We start from the raw sequence: 21746 nt of genomic DNA, 5'->3' as shown, positions 1-21746 counted from the left end.
TTTGTTTAATAAATAATGTCTTCGTAGAATCTGTTGTGAAGACCAGATCAGTTATTCAAGAACCGACATATAATTGAGGCTTAATTTTCTTCTTACTACGATTAACTTTTTACACTGCCAAAGCACGAGCTTGTTTTTCTCTTTATTGATATTTGTGAATTGCTGCTGAGTGAAAAAGGAAATTTGTGCTTTGTTTCTTTATTTTGAACCCACACTTTGCCACTTCATCCCAGCCTCCCTTCCTTTTATACCCAGAAATAACCATTTTGTACCAGTTCATTTCCATCGGTAGTCAAATGTTCTGACGTCTTGAGAAGATAAATGATGATAAAAATTCTTACATTTCACACTTAATCTTATTTTATTGTATATGCCTTATATTTTAGTTTCTGAAAAAGTATTGTGATTTTCATTCCTTTTTATGTGACACAGATCTTGTATAAAGTGCATGAAAAATTATAAAAATCTAAATATATACAAATTAAAAAAGAGAAAATTGGTTCATCTGCATTGCAAAACAACACACTGTATCCTGAAGAAGCATTTGACGTTAAGAAATGAGAAACATATCTATATTATATTGAACCTTGAATGAAATGTTATGTAGTTTCTTCTTAAATTTAGAGTTATTCACGTCTCAGACAGTTGAAAGAAATGTAACTGCCTGTGTTTCTGTGCAGGATCACCGTATTATTACAGTGCAACGTCACGGGGAGCAGGCCCTGCTGCCACTGCAACAGCCTCTGCCTACGATCGCCACTGACCCGTCCAGAAAGAAGAGAAGGATGGAGAGCAGGAAGACCAGGGAGGAATAAATGGATAGCACCAGCACCGTTCAGTAAAAACCTGCTTGTATGAGGAAGGACTGAGGCAAGAAGGAGTTTTTCAAATCTTTTGACATCAGTGATGTTTGCTTTTCATTTGATTCCAAACCAACAAACACACACCTCGGCTTCAAAACAATACTGCCTGGTTGTACATTACTGTACAAATACAGAAAACATTTTATTAAAAGTACCATTACAAATTTGGACCCTCCTACATTATGTTCAGACTTTTTTTTGTTTTTTTTTTCCCATTCATAAAACCCAAGAAGTCAAGCTAGTTGTTTTGCTTAGAGACTGCTATATATTTGAACAAATCAGAGCAAATTCCTTCTTAGACAGTACTTTTTATGACTTGACATCAATCAATTTTCTATGCCATGCTGCAGTGGAGTGAAGACAATCCAATCCTCATAAATCTGAAAGACCAAAATCCTTCAGGAGTTTATTCTACTTTGTTTTCTGTGGCTTCAACACAACTAATCTAGAAACACAATGTTAAATGAGTAACATCTTTTTATGGCAGACGTTTATCATCCCTCTATCTCTACTTTTTGTTACTTTAATTGAGCCTTTTATACCAGCTGAGCACAAGGAAGTAAGTGTGGCAATAGTATTTATACCCTTTTCTGTTACGTTACAACCACAAATTGTGAAGGAAAAGAAAATGACTTTTTGTTCTTTTAACTGATAAGCATCCTCATAGGTTGTAATGTAAAAAAAAAATAAAAAATCTAAAAAGTTCAAGGGGTATGAATACTTTGCCCCGTAAAGAAGGTTTGGCCAGGAGGTTGGAGTTAGTGTCCCAAAGTGGCATTTTTTTGCTTTCTGGTTGTAAGACTCGGTAAAAACGTATCAAATGTGCAGCCTGATTAGCTCATCATCACCTATAATCACTGTTTAATGGTGGGGTTTGGCAAACATCAGCACTATTACCTAATAAAACCTGTATCCTCACAACATGGTTATATTTAGAGAACTGGCTGACCGATGCCAAAGATGGCAAGCACTCACTTGCTTGGAAATTGTTTGACTGGCAAACCAGAAGCATTTTCTTAGCTTTCCCACATCATGTGCACAACAGCATTTTCATACACTGAACGTGCAGACAGATTAGAATCAAACTTGCTTGTGAAGGCACTGCAGAGATCTTAATAGATTTAAAACCTAAAGTTTTAATAACCTCTGACTTCTTTCTTTTCCTTACATAAATGTCAATGTTTTAACCAGTTTTGATCTGACCTAAAGGAGAATGCTGAGAGATTGTTTAAGTTGCAATATTTCAGACAACCAGGTGAAAAACAAATCTGTTTTCTAAGTTTCAGGCTGTCTCATTTTATCCATGCCTTCAGATCCATGCTTGCATTTAAGTGGCGCAAATGACATCAGACAACTACGGTGTTTACCCTTTACAGATGTCTTCCGCTTCTTTCTTTATAAATGATAAATGTCTTTATTGAGGAGAAGAAAGCCATCAAACCCAGCTTCGCAATTTAATTTAACCCCCGTTTAATTTTACATTTACTGTGATGTAACAAATTGTTTTTGGTTCAGTTTAATCAGCCAAATCTCTGGACCGGTAAAATCAGGAAATCGGGCATTTTCCAATCACACCTCGATGTAAAGCAAAAGTAACAGATAAGAAACAAAGCTACTGACAACTCTCAGTCTGACCAGAGTCACAACATAATGTTATAACAAGTCTTTGGGACAGTTGATAAATTCAGAAAACATCCAACACTTATGAAGTGTTGAACTATGAACTTTCGCAGGAGTGGACAGCCTTCTAAAATTACTCACAAGTTCATCCATAACCATAAGGTCCCCCCAAAAATCCAGAACAATTTCTACAGGCCTGGCTTCAGAGTCAGTGGCAAAATTGTAATAAAAAAAAACCCCAAAGGCCGGCAAGGCATCTTGATTTTTCCTGGGAATTTAGGGAAACATTTTCTGGACTGGTTTGAAGAAAAGTGGACACCGTCTCTGAGGATTTCTGTGTCTGTACTTATATCAGATGAGAAAATGTTTGATGATATGAAACATTAAGTGTTTCATATCATCATGCTATGGTGTCACATTAGGTGTGACACCATAGCAGAAGCACAAGACATCTGCAAAGAGGCAAATACTTTCTCATAGCACTATACATGAATTTCAGTAAAGCACAACCTAAAATCTGAGCCCTCCACTATATGAACTGTTCAAATAAACCAAAAGCTTTTCCACCTATTGTTGTCACTGTACATTAAGGTGCTATCCTACCTCCCCAGCAAAGATTTTGTAGTCTTGTTCAAGAGCTATTTATCATGGAGGAGACACAGAGTAATATATTCAGAGGTTTTTCTGCGCTGCACTCCTGGGTGAGAGTAAACGCTTGTTGTGATTTATGATCGTGTCATGTGCTAGAATAGTGATAATATGATGTGGATGACGATGCAGTTAATAATGAAATCTGAAAAACCTTCAGTACATTAAGAAGTCTGTTTATAAATGTGATCAAATTGAGATTTTCCTGTTTATAGTTTGTTGCCTGGTACCAATCGACAGAGGTGTCTCCTGCAAATGTTCGGATCAAGAACCAGGAATCAACCCTTGTTTTCTCTTTCTCTGGTTCTCCTGTGCTGCGATTACGTTTTTTTTAAACTCCCCAAAGATGGCTCCCCCTTGTGGATTGGCTGACAAAAGCACAAAGAGACTCAAATCACTGTTTTTAGCGAGTTCCTCTCCCCCTCTTTCTGACTGCTTGTGTTGTTTGAGATACTGAAAGAATTCCTATAAAGCTTTGTTTTTATGAAAAAAATCTGTGAAAGGTTTCTCCTTTTCTTTCAAGTTGACTTTGCTTTATTCCCTACATCACTTCTGCGCTGCGACAATTGCTTGACACCAGGGTTGAGGCCTTACCCATCATGTTTAGAATAGGATAGACTTGCCTTCTGGCGTTGATCTGAAATCAGTGTGTTGTTCTTCACACACGTCAGAGTGTGAGGGCAACGTCTTCCTTGTTCGCAAGATTTAAAGAAATCAGTGAAACAGAAGACCATTTTATTTATTCCCGTTCAAATTTCAGAGTACAAGTTTTACTCATGAAAACAGCAAACAGTTGAAAGCCACTCGCTCTGGTTTTAGCTGTTATCTGCAAGTGTTTACAAAATCCTTGGTTTCTTTTCTTTATCATGGTTGGCTCGCTATAGTTCATCATTGCTGCTGTGCAGTTTTAGTAAACACCAAATCTGCAGTGGGGAACAAAACAGAGGTTTACAAACCTCTGCTAAGCAAGATTATTTTAAAATTTTACCTTTTTTTATCTTCTTGTTTTAAATACAGTAGTATTAGATTTGATCATTTTACATTTGTAAAAGTTCTGAATCTACATCGCTAAAGAAGAGTTCTGTGACAGCGGACCAGCTGACCTGCTGGCCCACATCTCAGCTATTGGCTTTCCTTTTTTCTTTTCTGACTTTTTCTCTCAGTTCTTCTGAGGCATTACTGAACCACACCAGCTGAAAACAAGGACAGTGCCTTTGGTTTTATACATGTCGACATCCCCCTTACTGAACGTGAGACGCTAAAACTAAAATTGGCCTTGCCGTCTCTCATATCTATTAAAATACTCTGGACATCTGCATTTGTAAATTCAAACAAACCTCTTGACAGTGACATAAAGCTTCACTTTCCACGCCTACAACTGATCTACCACAGTCTGAGTCCTACGTGAGGGAAATGAATGTGTGTTTTCAATCACAGACCTGCTAAACGTCATTCTCTTTTACCAGCTCTAGAAATACATGGCAGCGTATTGCTCAGAATTATTTTGATTTCTTATTTAATTGTCAGTATTTTAACCGCTTTCACTCCTGACTTAAAACTTAATGTTCCTTTGTCCGTTATGGTAAAGTTTGCCAAGATGTGCACTTTTGTAAACATCAGGCACCCGTCTTGATGTAGACCTGAGAGCAGATCAATCAGTGAATCAATAGCTGTATCAGCTGCACTCCACTTACTTTTATACTAGAACATTCAGAAGCTGTCAATGTAGCCCATTAAGATAAAGTTATCTCATATTAAATGCCTTTTTTATATATATCTTAATAGCTTAAAGACATATTTAAGTCAGCCAAAATCAGTAATAGCGTAACTCTAATTTCTTCAGATGTCAATGCCGTTCATTGGCAGAACACACACAGGCCTGTATGGATGCTTCCAAAAGCCAAGTGGAGATGATTAGTTAAGGTTTAACTTCACAGTAGTGCAGTATGGTAGGAAGTTAAAATGTTGGAGTGCAACAAGTCAGCGTCAGATCACTTCACAAAAAGTCTGTCATCCTAATGAAAACAATCAGAAACTTTGAACAAGCCTTTAACGTTCTACCCAGACTGTTTCAAATGAAATATTTATGTATTGTATGTAAATTGAGGGCAGGTCACCCCAAATACTGTAGAATGCTGTTTTGCAAGAGGAGAACAAATACTAATATTGTGCAGATTTGTACATTGACGCAGGAACACAATATAAACTTATCAAGAGTTATAATGTTTCTATGAATATTTCCTTAAAGACAGAGGGTTTGGCCTGGATCTGTGACTGAAATGTTCACATTCAAGAAATGCTGAATAAAACATTAAAAATGGATGCAACACTGGTAAAAACACCCGCTTCTTTTCGGATACAAATCTAACCCATACAAAAAGCACAACCCAACCAGTTAATCAAAAATATTTACATTCACACGTTTATGGGGTGGCGGCTTCAAACAGGCTAAACTTAGCGCCTGTTTCCTTTTGCAGCTAAGAATCAGCTGGCGATGCATTAACAGGATTGTCTGTTAACTCTGCGTCTCATAGTGAAACAGCGTCTCCTGCCACTGCTTTGACCCAACGGGTTCACATGGGGAGAGAAAGGATTGTCTCTGACCAGCAGTGGTTTCGATTTGCAGCTGTGACATTGACTGGGAGACTTGTCATTGCGGGTGGTAGTGACTGTAGAAAGCGTGGCGGGCAGAGGCCACACACGCACGCACACACACACGCTCTTATAGAAATATTAGTATAGACGCACTCTCTCCCTCCCTTTGTCCTCTGCAAAGTGGTGATCGCCCCTCCTCTTGTTCCCCTGTGTTCCCCAGGGGAGCCCAAACCTGCTGTGCCATCACAAGCTCGTCCCGTTTCTCCTCTCCCTCCCCCCCAATTCCTCGGCCCTAATCTCATCATATCTCATGCGCTCATCTTCCTCACTTCACTTCTCTGCTGTCCTCCTGTAGGACTGCCACACCACCAGGATAAGGTATAGCAGAACTGTGTGTTGATTCCAAGCATGTGACCTTTCTTAAAAAGTTCTCCTCGTTTCAGCAGACAGCTCTGTTAAAAATCTGAGCAATCTTTTAGATCAGATCTTCCCCTTTGTAGTGCTATAAAAAATAATTTCCTCCTTTACAGATTTCCTGTTTTTGCTTTTTATTTATTTATTTATTTTTTGACGTACTTATATTTCAGATAAGAAAAAAGATTACGTTAATTAAAACAAAAAGTAGTTTAATTATTAATGGAGAAAAAAAAGCAATCCAAAATGGCAAAACCTCAAAACTGGTTTCGCCATCTTTTCAAGCGTTTGGGATATCTGTCACTGAGTTTTTTACATCTCAGTGGAGGAAGTATGGCCCACTCATCTCTGTTCTAATTCAGCCCCATTGGTGGGTTCTCCAACATAAACACATTGTTAAAGTATGCACCACTTCATACTAACTAGACTCTTTGACAAGTAAAATTTGTTTGGATAGAAGTTTGCTTTTGGGGTTCTATTAGCCGACTTCCTGTTGGCTTTCAAGTTCTGTTTAAGCATCTGAGCTTGGCTAGTGAGAGGACAAAAAATGTGGCTAAAGCAATTAAACTTGTGATTTAACAAAAACTTTTTATTTTTCTTCAAGTTTTGTTTGTATACATTTTTTTTGAAGTGTTTAAGTGTGACAGAAGTATTTAAGTGTGACAAAAAAGCAAAAACAGTCTAAATCTGTAAGGAGTCTAATACATCTCTGTAAAAGGGTAAAAAAAAAAAAACAGTCAAAACCTGCTTGAGATTAAACAAACAAAAATACTTCTCCAGCCCTGAATTCAGTCTTCTCTGAAACAGATAACATCCATTATTTTGAATCCAGCTCCAAGTCAAATCAGAGGCAGGAATAAATGCAAATCAGGTTGTTTTTTTTTTTGTTGTTGTTTTTTTTTAAATTATGATTTTCCACCAAGTGTGCACTGCTCGACTGTATCTCAATATGAATCCCAAACCAGAGGGGAATTCAGCATCACATCTTGACAGCAATTAGTGGCACAATCTGTTCCATGCTTGCCGATATAACTAGGCTTCAGACAGATCTCACGCTGAAGCGTTACAGAGTTCCCTACATCTTTATATTATTCAACTGTGGAAGAGAACTAATGCGCACGAATCAGCCTACAAAAACCTGACTTAAGCAGCTGTTTCAATCAAAAAAAGAAATAGATACATGAGTTCTCACCTTACTGTGGCCTTTTGTGTAACAATCTGGAGTTGTTTTAATATTATGTTGATTTTGTGTGTATGCTTGCGTGCGTATGTGTGTGTGTGTGTGTGTGTGTGTGTGTGTGTGTCCATGGCTTCCTATTTAGGCTGTTGAGGAGATATTTCTATCCGTGTTTTTGGCTAAAAATAAAAAAAAATAAAAATATGATCAAAAAACACAGGAATACAGAAATATATTGTGATGCAAAGACATACGAGGAATAAATTTGGTTTCAATATTTTCCTTTCTTCAAAACACAAACACAACTAAAAGAAAACATATCCGTTAACATTCACCAAAGCCTGTGATGCCTGTTTTAAATATTCGATTCTTGTACAAAAACATATAAAAGGGCAGAAAAGACTTACAGATACATAAAATGAAGTATTGCCTTTGAATATTCTGGAGGGGATGGTTTGAAAAAAAAAGTGAAATGCTTCTTTATGAAAATGTGTATGTTTTTTATTCAATTTTCTAGTAGTTGCAAACAAATCTTGGTGTTTTTTCTCTCTGTGTGTCGTGTGTTGTCTTAATATTTGAATGTATTTTACTGCAGTGCGACTTTGCCAAAGATATCATATCACTTGATTTCTCTTCAACAACCCTCGTTTTACTTTTTGCCCCCGACTGGTAATTGGTTTTATCCCAAAAGCCGGAAATAAATGGTGACTTTGTTAAAAGGCTTATGTTTTCTATTTTTATGGTTATATTATGGTTATTTAATTTCCTGGCTTTGATTTTTACTGTGAAATTTTGAATTACAGTTTGCTTGATGCATCTCTTCATACTCAGTCTGTGTACCTGTCCATCTGTCCACCAGAGTGACTGTTTGTTGGTGAATTATTCCATTTATGTATCAGTAATGTGAAACTGAGAAGTAACTATTTGTAAATATTTGCCATAATTTTATTGGTCCTTCAGAATAAAAATAATTTTTTGGAAGTTAAATGCTCTGAGAGAGTTCTTTGATCAACATTTAGGCGTTTACTTAAATGCTGGTTCTTTTCTTTGCAACACACAACATGAACAGTTGATCTCTTTCCCTCCTTTTTGTCACCTCACAAATCAGAGTTAGTTTAGCCTCCCGGTGCTGCAGTCTTGGCTGTTGGCCGAGTCTTTGAGAGGCGGTGTGTGTGTGTGTGTGTGTTTGTGTGTGTCTGTGCTTAGGAGAGAAGGAAGTGGGAGAGGGGTGATAATAGGACACAAGCCCCGACATGGCAACAACACGCCGCACACACAGAAAACAGCACATCCCCAGCTTGAGACATAGGCTCTGCTGTCCGCAGATTGGGTGTCTGCCCAGATCACTGAAACAGAAACAACTCCTGTGTGTGTATGTGACTTTATTTTGGTTCTTTGCCAACAAACGGATGCCCTGTAAGAGTGTGGAAGAATGCATCACGGGGTGGAGGATTAACACTGAAGACGACCTTTTAACTTTATCTGTATTCTAACCATCAAGGTTACACCAACCAGGGGAAAAAAACCCAAAAAGCTTAATAGTCCTTGTTGTTGTCTCTGGCATATCTGTGGTTCGTTTTTGTCATCTTTTACAACAGCAATCAGGACTTGGGAAGCTCCAAACAAATAAAATGTTCTTAAGCTCATCTTAAGTTGTTATGTAATGATTTCATTTTGAATTTGTTTTTATGGTTTTTTTTTTCATCAAGAGGAAAAAAGCAACAATGTGGGAGGTTGTGTGTTTTGTTTTTTAACTATATTTGAACAGAGAGAGATGTTATAGCAATATTGACAATATTACCGAATTCAGCTATTGCAATTGAGCAATACAAACTGAAGAAACTATCTTCTAAAATATCTAATCTTACAGGCATATCAGATCCGGAGCACAGGATTCTAACATGTTCAATTCAAAGAAAGTTTAGTCTGTTTAAACCTCACACATTTAGTTCAGTGACGCAGTGAAGAATGTCAGCTCCTCTTATCCTCCTGCTGATGACCAGAACAGGTACAACTTCGGGCTCTGCCCTGTGAGGCATCAGTTGCAGCTCCAGATCTCCGGTGGAGACCAGCAGCTCCTGAACAGAGAGAAGAATGACCACACCTCAATAATGCAGATTCCTGACAAAAGAAAGACAGAGACTTCAGAGACGGGTAGATGGCTACAAGAAGATTCTCAGTGAAATTATTTAATTCTAGCTACCAGTGGACCAGGTTTTGTAATTTTACTCTTATCTGGAACATGATTTTTTTTAATGAAAATGCTTTGAGTAGAACAAAGATTAGAAATGTAAAACTAAGATTTAAAAGAATTATAATAAGAAAAGGATGCTTTCTCTTCATGTCTCAGTTGCTTGTTTGGCAGCAACAACCTAAAGTTGTCATCGTTTGCAGGAGTTTATCACTTATATCATAGTGGAAGAATGTGATGCTTTTCTTATTGATACCATTGCTTTAGTTCATGAAGGTTTTCCAACATTTGTTTATGTACAGCTCTCTTTATTTTAAACAGAAACATTACAATCAACCCGCAGCCTGAGCCATGACATTATCTTCATTTTCAACCTTTCTGTTGCCGATTTGCCCATGTGTTTTTTTTTAGAGAGAATAGTCCTCAGTGGTTTATCCAAATATTCACAAACAATGTCAGTGTGAGCTGGTGCATCATTTGTCATATGAATCGTCTCACTAATTTGGAACTTGTTTAAAGCAGTAGGACACCCTCTGCTCTCTGTGCGCTCCTGCCGTAGGTTCAGATTACGTAACCGCTAACACCTTTTACCTCTTCTCCTCCGTTCATCTCCCCCCTCACCCGGCTTCCCATGAAACAGCCAAAGACAGACAACAGCAGTACTTATGGAGGCCAAGAAGTCATGCAAATTAACGTCAGTCAGCGTCTGTATATTTTGGCCCTCCTGAGCCCCTGTAGGGAGGAGGTGTGGGTCCAACTCAGTATAATTGGGCTTCAGATGATTAGCAAAGAGGACTTCATGCAGGAGAGAAAATGGGAAGAGATGCTGAAGATGTATTAGGAGCAAGAGAAAAAGAGATATAAATTAAGCAGGAGGCAAAGCAGAGAGAATCAGACAAATAACTGAGAGGAAAAGGAAGAAAGAGTGAAATGAGACGACACATTCATGACTTTCTTTCTTTGCATTTGCAGTTCTGCAAAATCTTTGCTTTCTTTTCCTACTTAACACTTTGGATGTTCAACCAAACTAAATAAATTAAAGGATTTTGATAATCAGTTTTATGATGGGTATAATTTTCATGTGTTTTCAACATTCTATAATCATGGTGCTCATTATGTTTTTTTTTTATTGCATTTATTTGCAGATCTGTGAAATACAACAGAAACTCAGAAATTGTGTTGAAATACACAGGAAAAACTACATCCTGAGCATAAAGTGCATTTATGACTGTATTGAAGTCACACTTGCAATAAATTGCATGTAAAATTCATGAACAAAAAAAAAATTATTAAAATCAGATATATCTGTTTCAAATGTTATATGCAGTTTCTTTCAAAAGTATTCACACACCTTGGAACTCTTAAGGAGATTTTAAGAAGTCTTAGGTAAAAATATATATTCATCAATAGATCTTCATTATCTGCAACTTACCTTAACAAATAAAACCATTTTTGTCATAAAAATCTGAAAAAAGTAAGATATATCCAAACTTTTGACATTTTATTTAATTGATAGCTTCCTTCCCTCTACCCTGACCTGTCAACTTGACATGATGTGGCACAATCTAATCTCCCTTGATAAAAGTAACCTGCCTTATCATTGATAGTTAATAAGGCCATAAATTAAAAATGTGAACACTAGTAATTTGTACTGTAAAAAAAAATTAGGATTATCCAACCATGTAGCCAGTTTGCAATATAGTGATTCTGTTAAAAATAAGCCAGGAAGGCAATTTTGGTGTACAGCATAAATTATATGTAGTTTGCCAATGCAACAAGGATAATTTCTATTAAGTCACTGTGGTGTGCAAATAAAAGATAAAAACAAATAAATCCCACAAACATTTGCAACCTGAGCAACTGGCCTAGTCCAGTTAACAACTTTGTAAGTGATTGAATGGAGCCAGTTGAAATGGTTCAGGCTCAGGATGCTTCTTAGGTGCCTCCCTTTTGAGGTTCTCTGGGTTTATCCCACATTCCACTGAAGGGACTGTAAACCCCTTCCGGAAACAACTGAACCTGTTGTTTTAATAGATGACAGTGATAAAGGAACCTTTAATTTGTGAAAGTATTTTTTTTTTTACTATTTTGTCTTCCAATAGTGTGTTTTATGACTCTGCAAGTGATGCAGGTATTTTGAAAATCCATTCACATGGCAAGCACACACACACAGTCTAGTTGCCAGCAGATCTAATAAAGTGAAAATCTCTGACACACATAAAGCAAAAAAAAATCTGGTTTGACCTTTTCGCAGAAGGCCTTTGAACCTCCCACAATGAACCTCTACATGTTTCTCATTGTCCTCTCCGTCACAATCCATGTTCATGATCACTCTGTCTTACACAATTCACAAAACAGTTGTACTAATGAGCAGGGCATGATCAAAGTGCTTGTGTTGAGGTTCTCTGAGCAGTCTGAAGTTTCTGTGTTTTTGCTGCTCGGCCCATCACTCAAAGCCTTGCCCTCTCACAGATATTGCATGTTACAATTGTCAAATCTTGGTTTGTGTGTATGTATGTGTGTGTGAATGGATGTCGGACCATTGACAGGCATGGAAGCAGCTTGTTGAACTAATAGCCTAACTAATGTGTCGACATTCCCCCTCCTCCTCCACCCTCAACAAAAAACTGACATCCCTACTATATGCTGAAAGACGAGGGAGGGGAGGAGGAGAGGGCTGAAACGGGAGAAAAAAGAGGATGGAAGTGGCTTGACAAGCGGCAGACCCCATCGCCCTCTGGTCTGACTCTGTCTATCTCCCCTTTGCTCCCAAAGGGTTTGTCTCTAAGGATAGTGCTATGATGAATAGGCCTGTCTAGGCTAACACAGAGGAGACCAATTAGAGAAAGAAAGAAGAAAAAGAGGAAGAACAGAAAAACAAGGAGAGAAACTGAAGCAAGGCTAGGAGACTGAACAGGAAAAAAGAGGAAGCAGACACATGGAGGAGATGGGATTCAAGAGAGCTTAACATACTGTATGCTGGGAGAATTGCTGTCCATGTGTCCGGGGGCCTCGGTGGGAGAGCTGTCAGAGCTGAGGGAGTAGATGGGTGAGAGAGTCTGGCCTCCTAAGTCTTAACCTCCTTTGTCTCTGCAAGAGAGTCTCTGACAGCACAGATGCACGAGAAGGACCGTTCACTGATGTTGAGTTTCTTCTCCCTCCCTCTTTCATTCTACCTTTTACATAAACACTTAGAAAATAACTCCTATATCTCTAAATTAACTAAGACTTTGAGCTCAACAAATAACTTTGTTTTCTTACTTTCAATGTGAAGACGAAAAGAAGAAATGGCAATAACCTTCTGAAAAATTAGACAAAAGATCTACTGAAAACTTCTTATTCGTTTGGGAAAACAGTGTTTGAATCGTTCTTGGTTGACCCCTCCCCTGAAGCCATCTTTGCCTTTAGAAACCATTGGGTCTCTAATGGCAAAAATTAAAACAAAATAAGATAAAATAAAAAAATAATAGCCATCAGGATCACTGGAGTACTCAAATCCCTCCACCACGTTAAGGTGACGATTCTCCAGAGGGGTCCTCGGCGAACCCCATCAAATTAGTCATAAAACCAATTTGATGACATCCCCCATCCTGAGCAAGCACATGGCGACAGTGCTCCTTCCTCGGCTGGGCATGGTAGATTTTTACGAGCTGAGAGAAACCTCCAGCAGAACCGGACTCAGGACGGGCAGCCGTCTGCCTCGACTGGCCGAAGAAAAAGATGATAGAAAAGAGACACAAACACAATGCCTGGGTCCTGCGGAAACACAAAACACAAAGTTAGCAACAATATTGATACATGATGGATAAGTGAGTGACAAGATGCAAAACTGAAGAGAAACTCAACTGTGCATGATAAGGATGGGAAGAAATCCAGCAGCAGAGCAGCACACTGTGGAGGCCAGGAGGTGTGGAGAGACGGACGGCAAGGAAGAAACAGCCAGCTCCAGATCCACAGCACCATAACCTGTACATAGACGAAGCAAAAAAACACAAACACAGGACAACAAACAAAACCCAGGCAACACCCTCAAAACAAAAAACAAAAACAAACAAAAAGAAATCAAGTAAACCCAGCGCATCATTTGCTAGGTGGACACCATGCAAAGGAAAAAGCACATCAAACACACCCAGACACCACCAAATCACCAGCGCTGAATCAGAAAACATAGGGGGTTGGACAGCCTCTGGGTATCTGAGCTGTCCCTGATACTCAAGGGCTATCCCAGATACCCAGGGGTTGTCCAACACAAGCCCTGATAGCTTGGGTTGGACACCCTGATGTGGGTGGTTGCGGGTATGTGTTCAATCCATGATTGTTGATGATGTGTGTGTGTGTGTGTGTGGGTTACATCAATTGCTCTCTAAAGCTGACCCTTGTTTTTGTGGAAAACCAGATCACCTGGAGAAAATATTGAATCTAAAATCAAAAATTTGTTTTAATCTAAAAAATCTAAAATATTGAATATAAAATCCAATTATATAAAATTATTAAAATTCTGTTACAAATATTCAATTTGGTTGTATCCATCCATCAATCCATTTTCTTTTGCTTATCCGGGGTTTGCGAGCAGTAGTAGCAGCCTAAGTAGGGAGGTGCAGACTTCCCTCTCCCCAGTCACTTGGGCTAACTCATCCGGGGAACCCCAACCCAACCCAGCCCACCCGAGCAACATAGCCCCTCCTGAGTCTTCCTCCGGGGCTCCTCCTGGTGAAATATGCCCAGAATAGTTCACTGGGGAGGCTTGTAGGAAGCCTGACCAAATGCCCATGCCACCTCAACTGGCTCCTCTAGACATGGAGAAGTAACAGCTCTAATCTGAGTCCCTCCCGGATTACTGACCTTCTTGCCCTATGTAAAGAGCACAGCCCAGTCAATCTGTGGAGAAAACTCATTTCGGCCGCTTGACCCCAACTTCATGACCATAGATGAGGATAGAACCAGAGATAAACTGGTAAATCTAGAGCTTTACCTTTTGAGTCAGCTCTATCTTCACGATGACAGACTGGTACAGTGCCTGCTTTACTGCAGACACTGCACCAATACGTCTATTGATCACCTGCTCCACTTTTCCCTCATTTATGAACAAAATCCCACGATACTCAAACTTCTCTGACACCGGTCATACAGTGACCTAACAGGTCACTGATCCTCATCCTAGCTGCTTCACACTCGGCTGCAAACTGCTCCAGTGAAGGCTGTAGGTCACGCCTGATGACGACAATAGGACCGCATCATCTGCAAAAAGCAGAGACACAATCCTAAGGCCACCAAAACGGATACCCTCAACTCCTCGGAAGCACCTAGAGATTCTGTCCATAAAAGTTATTAACAGAATCTGGGCAACCTTTGCGGAGGCCAACTCTCACCAGAAAGAAGCCTGACTTACTGCCGTCAATGAAGATCAAGCTCAGACACCGGTCATACAGTGACCTAGCAGGTCACTGATCTTCATCCTAGCTGCTTCACACTTGGCTGCGAACTGCTCCAGCAAAGGCTGTAGGTCACGCCTGATGACAACAATAGGGCCGCATCATCTGCAAAAAGCAGAGACACAATCCTAAGGCCACCAAAACAGATACCTTCAACTCCTCGGAAGCACCTGGAGATTCTGTCCATAAAAGTTATTAACAGAATCTGGGCAACCTTTGCGGAGGCCAACTCTCACCAGAAACAAGCCCGACTTACTGCCCCCAATGCAGACCAAGCTCTGACATCCACTGGGAGGGCCTAGAGTACCCCCCCCAAGGGTTCCCAGAGGGACACAGTCGACCGCCTTTTCGAAGTCCACAAAGCAGATGTAGACTAGCTGTGCGAACTCCCATGCACCCTCCAGGAGCCTGCTGTGGGTGTACAGCTGGTTCAGTATTCCACGACCAGGATGAAGACCTGAATCCGAAGTTCAACTATCCAAAGGACCCTTGTTTTTCATGAAATTTTCAAACTCCTCCATGCCCGAGTTTTCGCCCCGGCGACCACCTGAGCCGCATGGCTACATAACTACAGTTTATTTGTAGTTATAATAAAATGCAGGCGCATGTAGGGCAGATATGAAAAATTTGTCTGAATGAAATGGATGTTTACACCTATGAAATTTTAAACCCCTGTTGTGTACCCTAATTTTTAACAAATGATTGTTTTCTACCCACAAAGGAGTTTGTTTTTGTGTGTTTATGTTCTCGGTTTTCTATCCACAAACACCTTTGTGTTTGTGGGTAGAAAACCAGACCTCTTACTCATCCTTTTTCTCCACCTCTTCCTTATTCGATGTCTCCATGGACTCTGAAGATGTAAATGCAGGTATACTCTGCATTGCCCCAGTTACTGTTAATCTGAAGCTTTATAGAGCTGAAGGCCACTTTTTCTTGGCTCTGTAATGATAAAATAATGTATTAGTTTAATACAGCAGAGCTAAGAGGGAGTTTATTAGAGGCTAAATATTTTGAGATTGCAAAGCCTTGCAAGAGCACCACCAACATTGCTTCGATGTTTTCCCATTTTGTCACACAACCACAAATGTTCCTGTATTTAATTGGTATTAGACCAACACAAAGAAGCACATAATTGTGAAGAGGAAGGTGAAGGGGGTGGTCTTCATTAGTAGATGGAAATAAATTTAGATCAGTCCTGGAAGGAAACCTGCAGAAAACTTAAAGTGAAACTCACCCCCAAATCAACTTTGTTTGCTGACAAACTCTCTAAATATGTTATTTGGCATTCTATCTAAATAGATTGAATATTCTGTGCAAAAGGACATTTTGGTACAATTTTGTCATTTAAAGTAACCAAAGCACAGGGCTCCCTAAAACCGGTGGCGACTCAGGAGTTCTTGCGAGCGTTGCCATGGCGATGGGTAAGCATTGATCGATAGCATTATTCAGTTTACAAATGTGTGATTTGTTTGCAATGTGGAGACAGAGCGGAATGGGTCTCTGCTTAGGGTATGGTGTTGAGGATGACTATGTGAGACTAGCTGAGGAAGCGGGAGAGGCTTATGGCAGTTAATGGCCGCTCTCGTTGCTCGCTCAGGGGAGACAACCTGCTGTCTGCAGCCGAGCAGCAGAGGGTTATCGCCATTAAAGTCTCCAACAACACAGAAAAATATTCTAGTCTAGATTTACCACTAATTTTTTTGAAAAAACATCCCTAAACCAGCCTGAAAAATCTATAATTATAGCAACAAAGTAGATACGTTTACCACAGCGCTCCTTTCGTCAGATTACAGCCCCACTCACTCCCTCCGCTCAGCACTGATCCCCACACTCATCCGTGTCTCTTGGCCCCGCCCACTTTGATACTATTTTTCAACATTTTCCAGGGCTGAAGGGGTAAATTACACTGTAAAAACTGTGTAAGAGGTTTACCTTCCGCCCTAAACACAGAGCCAGCAATATAATGGGAAGGATTAGATCAACTTCCTTGTTGACAAATATGAGCTACTTTCTGTTAGCATGTTTTCCCTATCAACTCCCAATAAAATACGAAGATGTTTATATTTTTAAAATGAAAACACTGAAAAGTTCAATGGCTATAAATATGTTGCAAAGCAATTAAGCAAAGTAGCTAAAAAAAAAAACTGATATAAACGTACTGGTAGCTCAAAGGTCTGAAGCGGCTCTCCATCCTCCTCATAGAGATAAGTTCCCAGGTGAGTCCACTCCTGTTCAGGCTCCCTGATTCCCTGCAAAACAAAATTAGACAAATATCCTTATAAATATCTCTGAAAGTTAGACTGAGTGTTGCTGTTTAATATTCAGAGACTTGTGGCTTACATAGACAGAAAACTCCTTGGGAGCACTGTCGGTGTTACCAGTCGGGGACAACATTTTTGGTATGTGACCCAAGGTGACGTGACTGACAACAACTCTGTGGGGCAGGGCGATGACTATATGTCCCTGGGAACCTTCAAAGGCCCAGCACTCTCCTGGATTTTGGAGAGTCCTCCCCTGAAGAGAAAAAGAGTTAAAAGTTTCAGTGGGATGTTAACATAATAAGCAAAAGGCCTTCTAATTATTACATCATATAGAAATACCATTCTGCATCTTATTCATGTTAGGTTATGATCGTAGTTCAGTTCATACCTCAATGACAATGTCCGGGTGGATGGATGGCCGTTTTATTGTAAACCCAAACCTAGTGCATGTTTGGATTTGGCCAGGATGTGTGCCTGATGGCATCCAGGATAAAACCTTTGCTCCTATTTTCAAACACACACAGAAAGTGAATTAAAACCGTCTAAAATTAAAACATTCATTCACATTTATGATAGTAATGACTTACCTTGTGACTTCAAAGCAAAGTTTTCCATCAGATCTGCAGATGGAAGACGGTTGTGACCCAAGATGTGTCCTGGCTTTTCATATCTTGGGACCGAATCCTAAACACAATTGAAGTTAGATGTTTTGTCATATAACTGCAGAGGACATTCATATAAGGGTTTTGATTAACAGAAAGCTTACTGTGTTTATGATGGAAGGCGAAGAAACCGGAGGTCTCATCGTCAAAGGAGCAATAATGGTGGTAAATCCTGACAAATGAGGAGAAATGAGAAGTGACAGGATTAGTGACACTGCTTTCAGACTAAAAGCTTTCTACCAAACTTAGAAATATTGGTGCTTGGCTGTTTGTAGAAGAAAATCACTTACCGTAAAACAAGGCGAGGAATATGACGCTTATAAAACAACGTATCAGCGTGTACATCAACAGGTGATGTACACGCCAGATGCTGGTGTTGTTTGCTGATGAGGTCTCTGTTCTTTCTGTGTTGTAATACCGACGGTATGTCCACTTCCTGTTCAGCCAAGGTAGAACAAATACAAATATGTAAACAGATACATAGATCCTAACATTGAGTTAAATTTGCAGGGTTTTTTGCAAAAGTATTTACTTCCCTTGAACTTTTTCACATCTTGTTTTTAATTACCCATTACTTACCCAGGAAGTCACCAATGAGAATAAGAATCTATTATTCCAGGGAGACTTGGGTTATTATTCAACGTAACCACATTGCAAACAAAACTTTGTAAACAGCCATACTTAGTTCTACATCTCTTTTGATCCGAGTTTGCAATTTTAATTTATGTACAATATTATTTTCTTATGCTGTAAATTAACCCTTCCTGTACAACCTCTTTTTTATTTTTCCCATCATATATTTTTAATTTAGTTTGATTTTACATTTAAACTAAGGTCCTTCAGGTCTTTATTTCCTGTAATTTACTGCTGTAAAGTGCATATAAAAATACTCACTCCCCCTGTATGTTTTGTCATTTTAAGGCTTTTTCAACAAAATTCGGCATTTTTGACATAAAAAATATACTAAAGATCTTATAATGTCAATGTGAAAATTAACCTATTTAAAAATAATGACAACAATCAAAAAATATTTGACCTAAAATAAGTGGCTGCATAAATATTCATGCCCTTTGAAAGTGACGGACCTAATTCAAAAAAGGTCCAGCCAACAATAAAGTTTTTTTTGTCACACAAGCCAAATTTTGTTATACATTATTTATTTCAACTTTCAAGGGGATAAATACTTTTTATAGACACTGATCACTTGAATTTCTCTACTGTGTCTATTCCTAACTCTGATTCCTAACTAAGTGACATCAGAAGGCAGTTGTGATGTCAGTATGGAACATACATCACAATCATAATTTTGAGGCTTCAGAATTTGAAGGCTGAAAAATATACTGCTACAGAAATTTGTTTGACAAAAAAATACAAATGTCTTTCTTTTTTGCTAAATTGCTAAACAGTACACAGATGTTTGTGGTTGTTACATGAAAAGAAGTAAAAARTTCAAAGGGGAAGAAATATTTTTGCCATGTCTTGAATTTAATACTTCTGGTGATTCAGTTTACYTGATCCTGGTCTCTTTATATGAGATCGTTGGCTTTCCATCGGCTCCATAGTATCCATTTGCCATCAGTCGATCGCTTCTTCTCAGAATTTCTAAACCAAAACAGAGGCATGGAAAGTTGGTCAGTAACTTTAACACAAGACATATCAAACAWATGACAAAATTGCAAGACTTTTAATGAGTTTCACCGTCCTAAAACCATTCATGAAATTTAAAACTCATTTATTTTGACTTTATTCCCATGCAAGTCAAAACATTATTTCTGGAAATGATCAGTTTTCAAATGAAATAACTTTAAACAGCTTTAAAAATTTTTCCAGATTTGATTCTTCTCACCTTTATCAAGCATGCAAAACATAAATAAATAAAATGTTATATATATATTTTTTTTTTTTTTTTCCTCCACCCTTTCATACAACTGAAAACAAATTGTTGCATCTTAAATTTAACTTTAATTAAAGTTTTCAAGATTTGGAGCTTCTTACTGTTTTGGTAGTTTCAAACAAATTGTCAAATATACAAAGCTAAAAACAATCTTAATACTTTTTCATAAAATAGAAAAAAAACAATTAAATTTTAAACTCATTTATTTCTCATTTATTTAATGTTTAGAGCCATATCAGTCACAGAGTTATTTCTGACAATTATCGCAGTCAATGATCTTGATATTTTCACATGAAATCATTTTGAACAAAAAAACTTTAAGGTAAGGTAATTTTATTTATATAGCACATTTTCAGCAACAAGGCAATTCAAAGTGCTGTTCATGAGTTAAGTCAAGTGTTGGAGCCAATTTTTCCAGATTTCTTCCTTTTCACCATTACCAAACATGCAGAAAAACTGTAAAACAACAGTCCTAATATCTTGAATCTTTACACAAACAGTCTTAATTAACAAATCACTAATAATTCTGTCAAACAAATAATAATATCTTTCCAAAACTGTGATCTAGTTATCCTTGATAAATATTCCAAGAAAATACTTACGTTCCATCTTTGTGTTTCTACTGTATTTCAGTTGAAATGAAGTAAAACTCTCTTGAACTCTTGGACGCGTTTCTTCTTCGATATCCTCAAGCACAAATGAGAAAATTCTGCCAAAAATTCCTCCTTTAATGACAAACTTCAAGACCCTTGTGATGTATGCATGGAACGTCCATCAAAGCTTCTTGGAAGTTAAATAGGTCTGATGTCATCATCAGCAAATACAATGGAATTTATGTGTTGATTTAACATGATGCAGCTTTAAATACTTAAAATGACTAAAATCCTGCTTAGTTAATAAGTTTATTAATTTTTATGTGCAGACATATGTGACAACTAGTAAATATTTAAATTACATTAGTACTTTATATTTAATGCAGTTCAAGCAGAACCCTGAGCTTCTAATTATTGAAGCTTARGTCCAAAAGTGCAGCAGCAGTTAATTAGTACTTCAACAATGGGCCTCTAAATAAAAAGTACTGAACGTGACAAGTATAACACAAGAAAGGCTTGTTATTAAAATGTACTTCTAAGTGAACAAACATACTGCATAAGTTGCATGTTGCATAATGTGGCAGAAAACTGTTGCAGCAACAGTTTGCTACAACAGTTTTCTGCCACATTAAATGATGTCATCAAACACCAACCAATCAGGTTCATTTCTATCTAATGACTTAAGCTCGAATGAGTTACCGTTTTATCCGGACTACAGAGCACACCATACTACAAGCAGCACCTACAGTTTTCTTTCAAAAAACTGGAAACGTACATATCTAAGCTGCAACGGGCTATAAGACGCTGATATCTCTGCTATCTTCCTGCTAAAGAACCCTGGGTGGTTCAAGAAAAATCCACAGAAAAGCCGCACCGGGCTATAAGTCACGTGGTTCAAAACGTGGGATAAAAGGTAGCAGCTTAATAGTCCGAAAAGTACGGTAATAGTAATCAATAGCTCAGTAATCAATGTCAGTTAAATGAACGGACGGACGGATGGATGGATATTACGTCCCAGACTGAAAATCTTGTGTCACACTACAAAAATGTTTCATAAAGAGAAAAGTATTCAGGATTTCAAGACTAAATAAAAACTTTCTGCTCAGTCCAGTGAAGGAGAAATGGAGGAAAAACATTGTCATCCCTTATGTGGCTGAAGAATATTTTCTTTGTGCAATATTGCAGTGCTTTTAAATCCAATTCTYAAACTGAAACTGGTTCATACCAAGAATAAAACACCCAAACAGGCTCAGTGGTATATGTAGTAAAGGTCAGCCAGGAACGTTTAAACCTGGACACTGTAGAATAGCGGTTCTCAACGTGGGTGGTACCGCCCCCCAGGGGGCGTTCAGAGGACGGCAGGGGGCGCTGGCGGACATTTTTACAAAAGGGGGGC

The 21746-nt window shown here is 38.5% G+C and overlaps 2 protein-coding genes and 1 long non-coding RNA gene across 5 annotated transcripts in view; 1 reads left to right on the top strand and 2 right to left on the bottom strand.

The window, feature by feature from the left end:
• The window catches only part of pax5 (paired box 5), a 59393-nt gene extending 52450 nt beyond the window's left edge, over positions 1-6943 (top strand). For all 3 annotated transcript variants that reach the window (XM_008412441.2, XM_008412420.2, XM_008412431.2), the window contains exon 11: positions 681-6943. In XM_008412441.2, coding sequence (XP_008410663.1) covers positions 681-763 — 83 coding nt within the window. In that variant the 3' untranslated portion in view covers positions 764-6943. The remainder of the gene's footprint in view (positions 1-680) is intronic.
• A 90-nt stretch (positions 6944-7033) lies between these two features.
• On the bottom strand, positions 7034-13965 carry LOC103466666 (uncharacterized). Its single transcript, XR_533972.2, has 3 exons — positions 13355-13965; positions 12482-13264; positions 7034-9395 (listed from the first exon to the last, which is right to left on the bottom strand). It is a non-coding gene; the product is annotated as an uncharacterized LOC103466666 (long non-coding RNA).
• Positions 13966-15562: 1597 nt separating this feature from the next.
• On the bottom strand, positions 15563-20985 carry LOC103466660 (SUN domain-containing protein 3-like). Its single transcript, XM_008412398.2, has 9 exons — positions 20360-20985; positions 19375-19465; positions 18154-18299; positions 17968-18035; positions 17789-17885; positions 17590-17705; positions 17281-17454; positions 17100-17189; positions 15563-15879 (listed from the first exon to the last, which is right to left on the bottom strand). The coding sequence occupies exons 1-9, from the start codon at positions 20364-20366 to the stop codon at positions 15769-15771; spliced, it is 900 nt and encodes a 299-aa protein (XP_008410620.1). The 5' UTR covers positions 20367-20985; the 3' UTR covers positions 15563-15768.
• Positions 20986-21746: the final 761 nt, after the last annotated feature.

This window comes from Poecilia reticulata, linkage group LG1, assembly GCF_000633615.1.
Source record: "Poecilia reticulata strain Guanapo linkage group LG1, Guppy_female_1.0+MT, whole genome shotgun sequence".
Lineage (NCBI taxonomy): Eukaryota > Metazoa > Chordata > Actinopteri > Cyprinodontiformes > Poeciliidae > Poecilia > Poecilia reticulata.
This window is presented reverse-complemented; position numbering and strand designations above follow the sequence as displayed.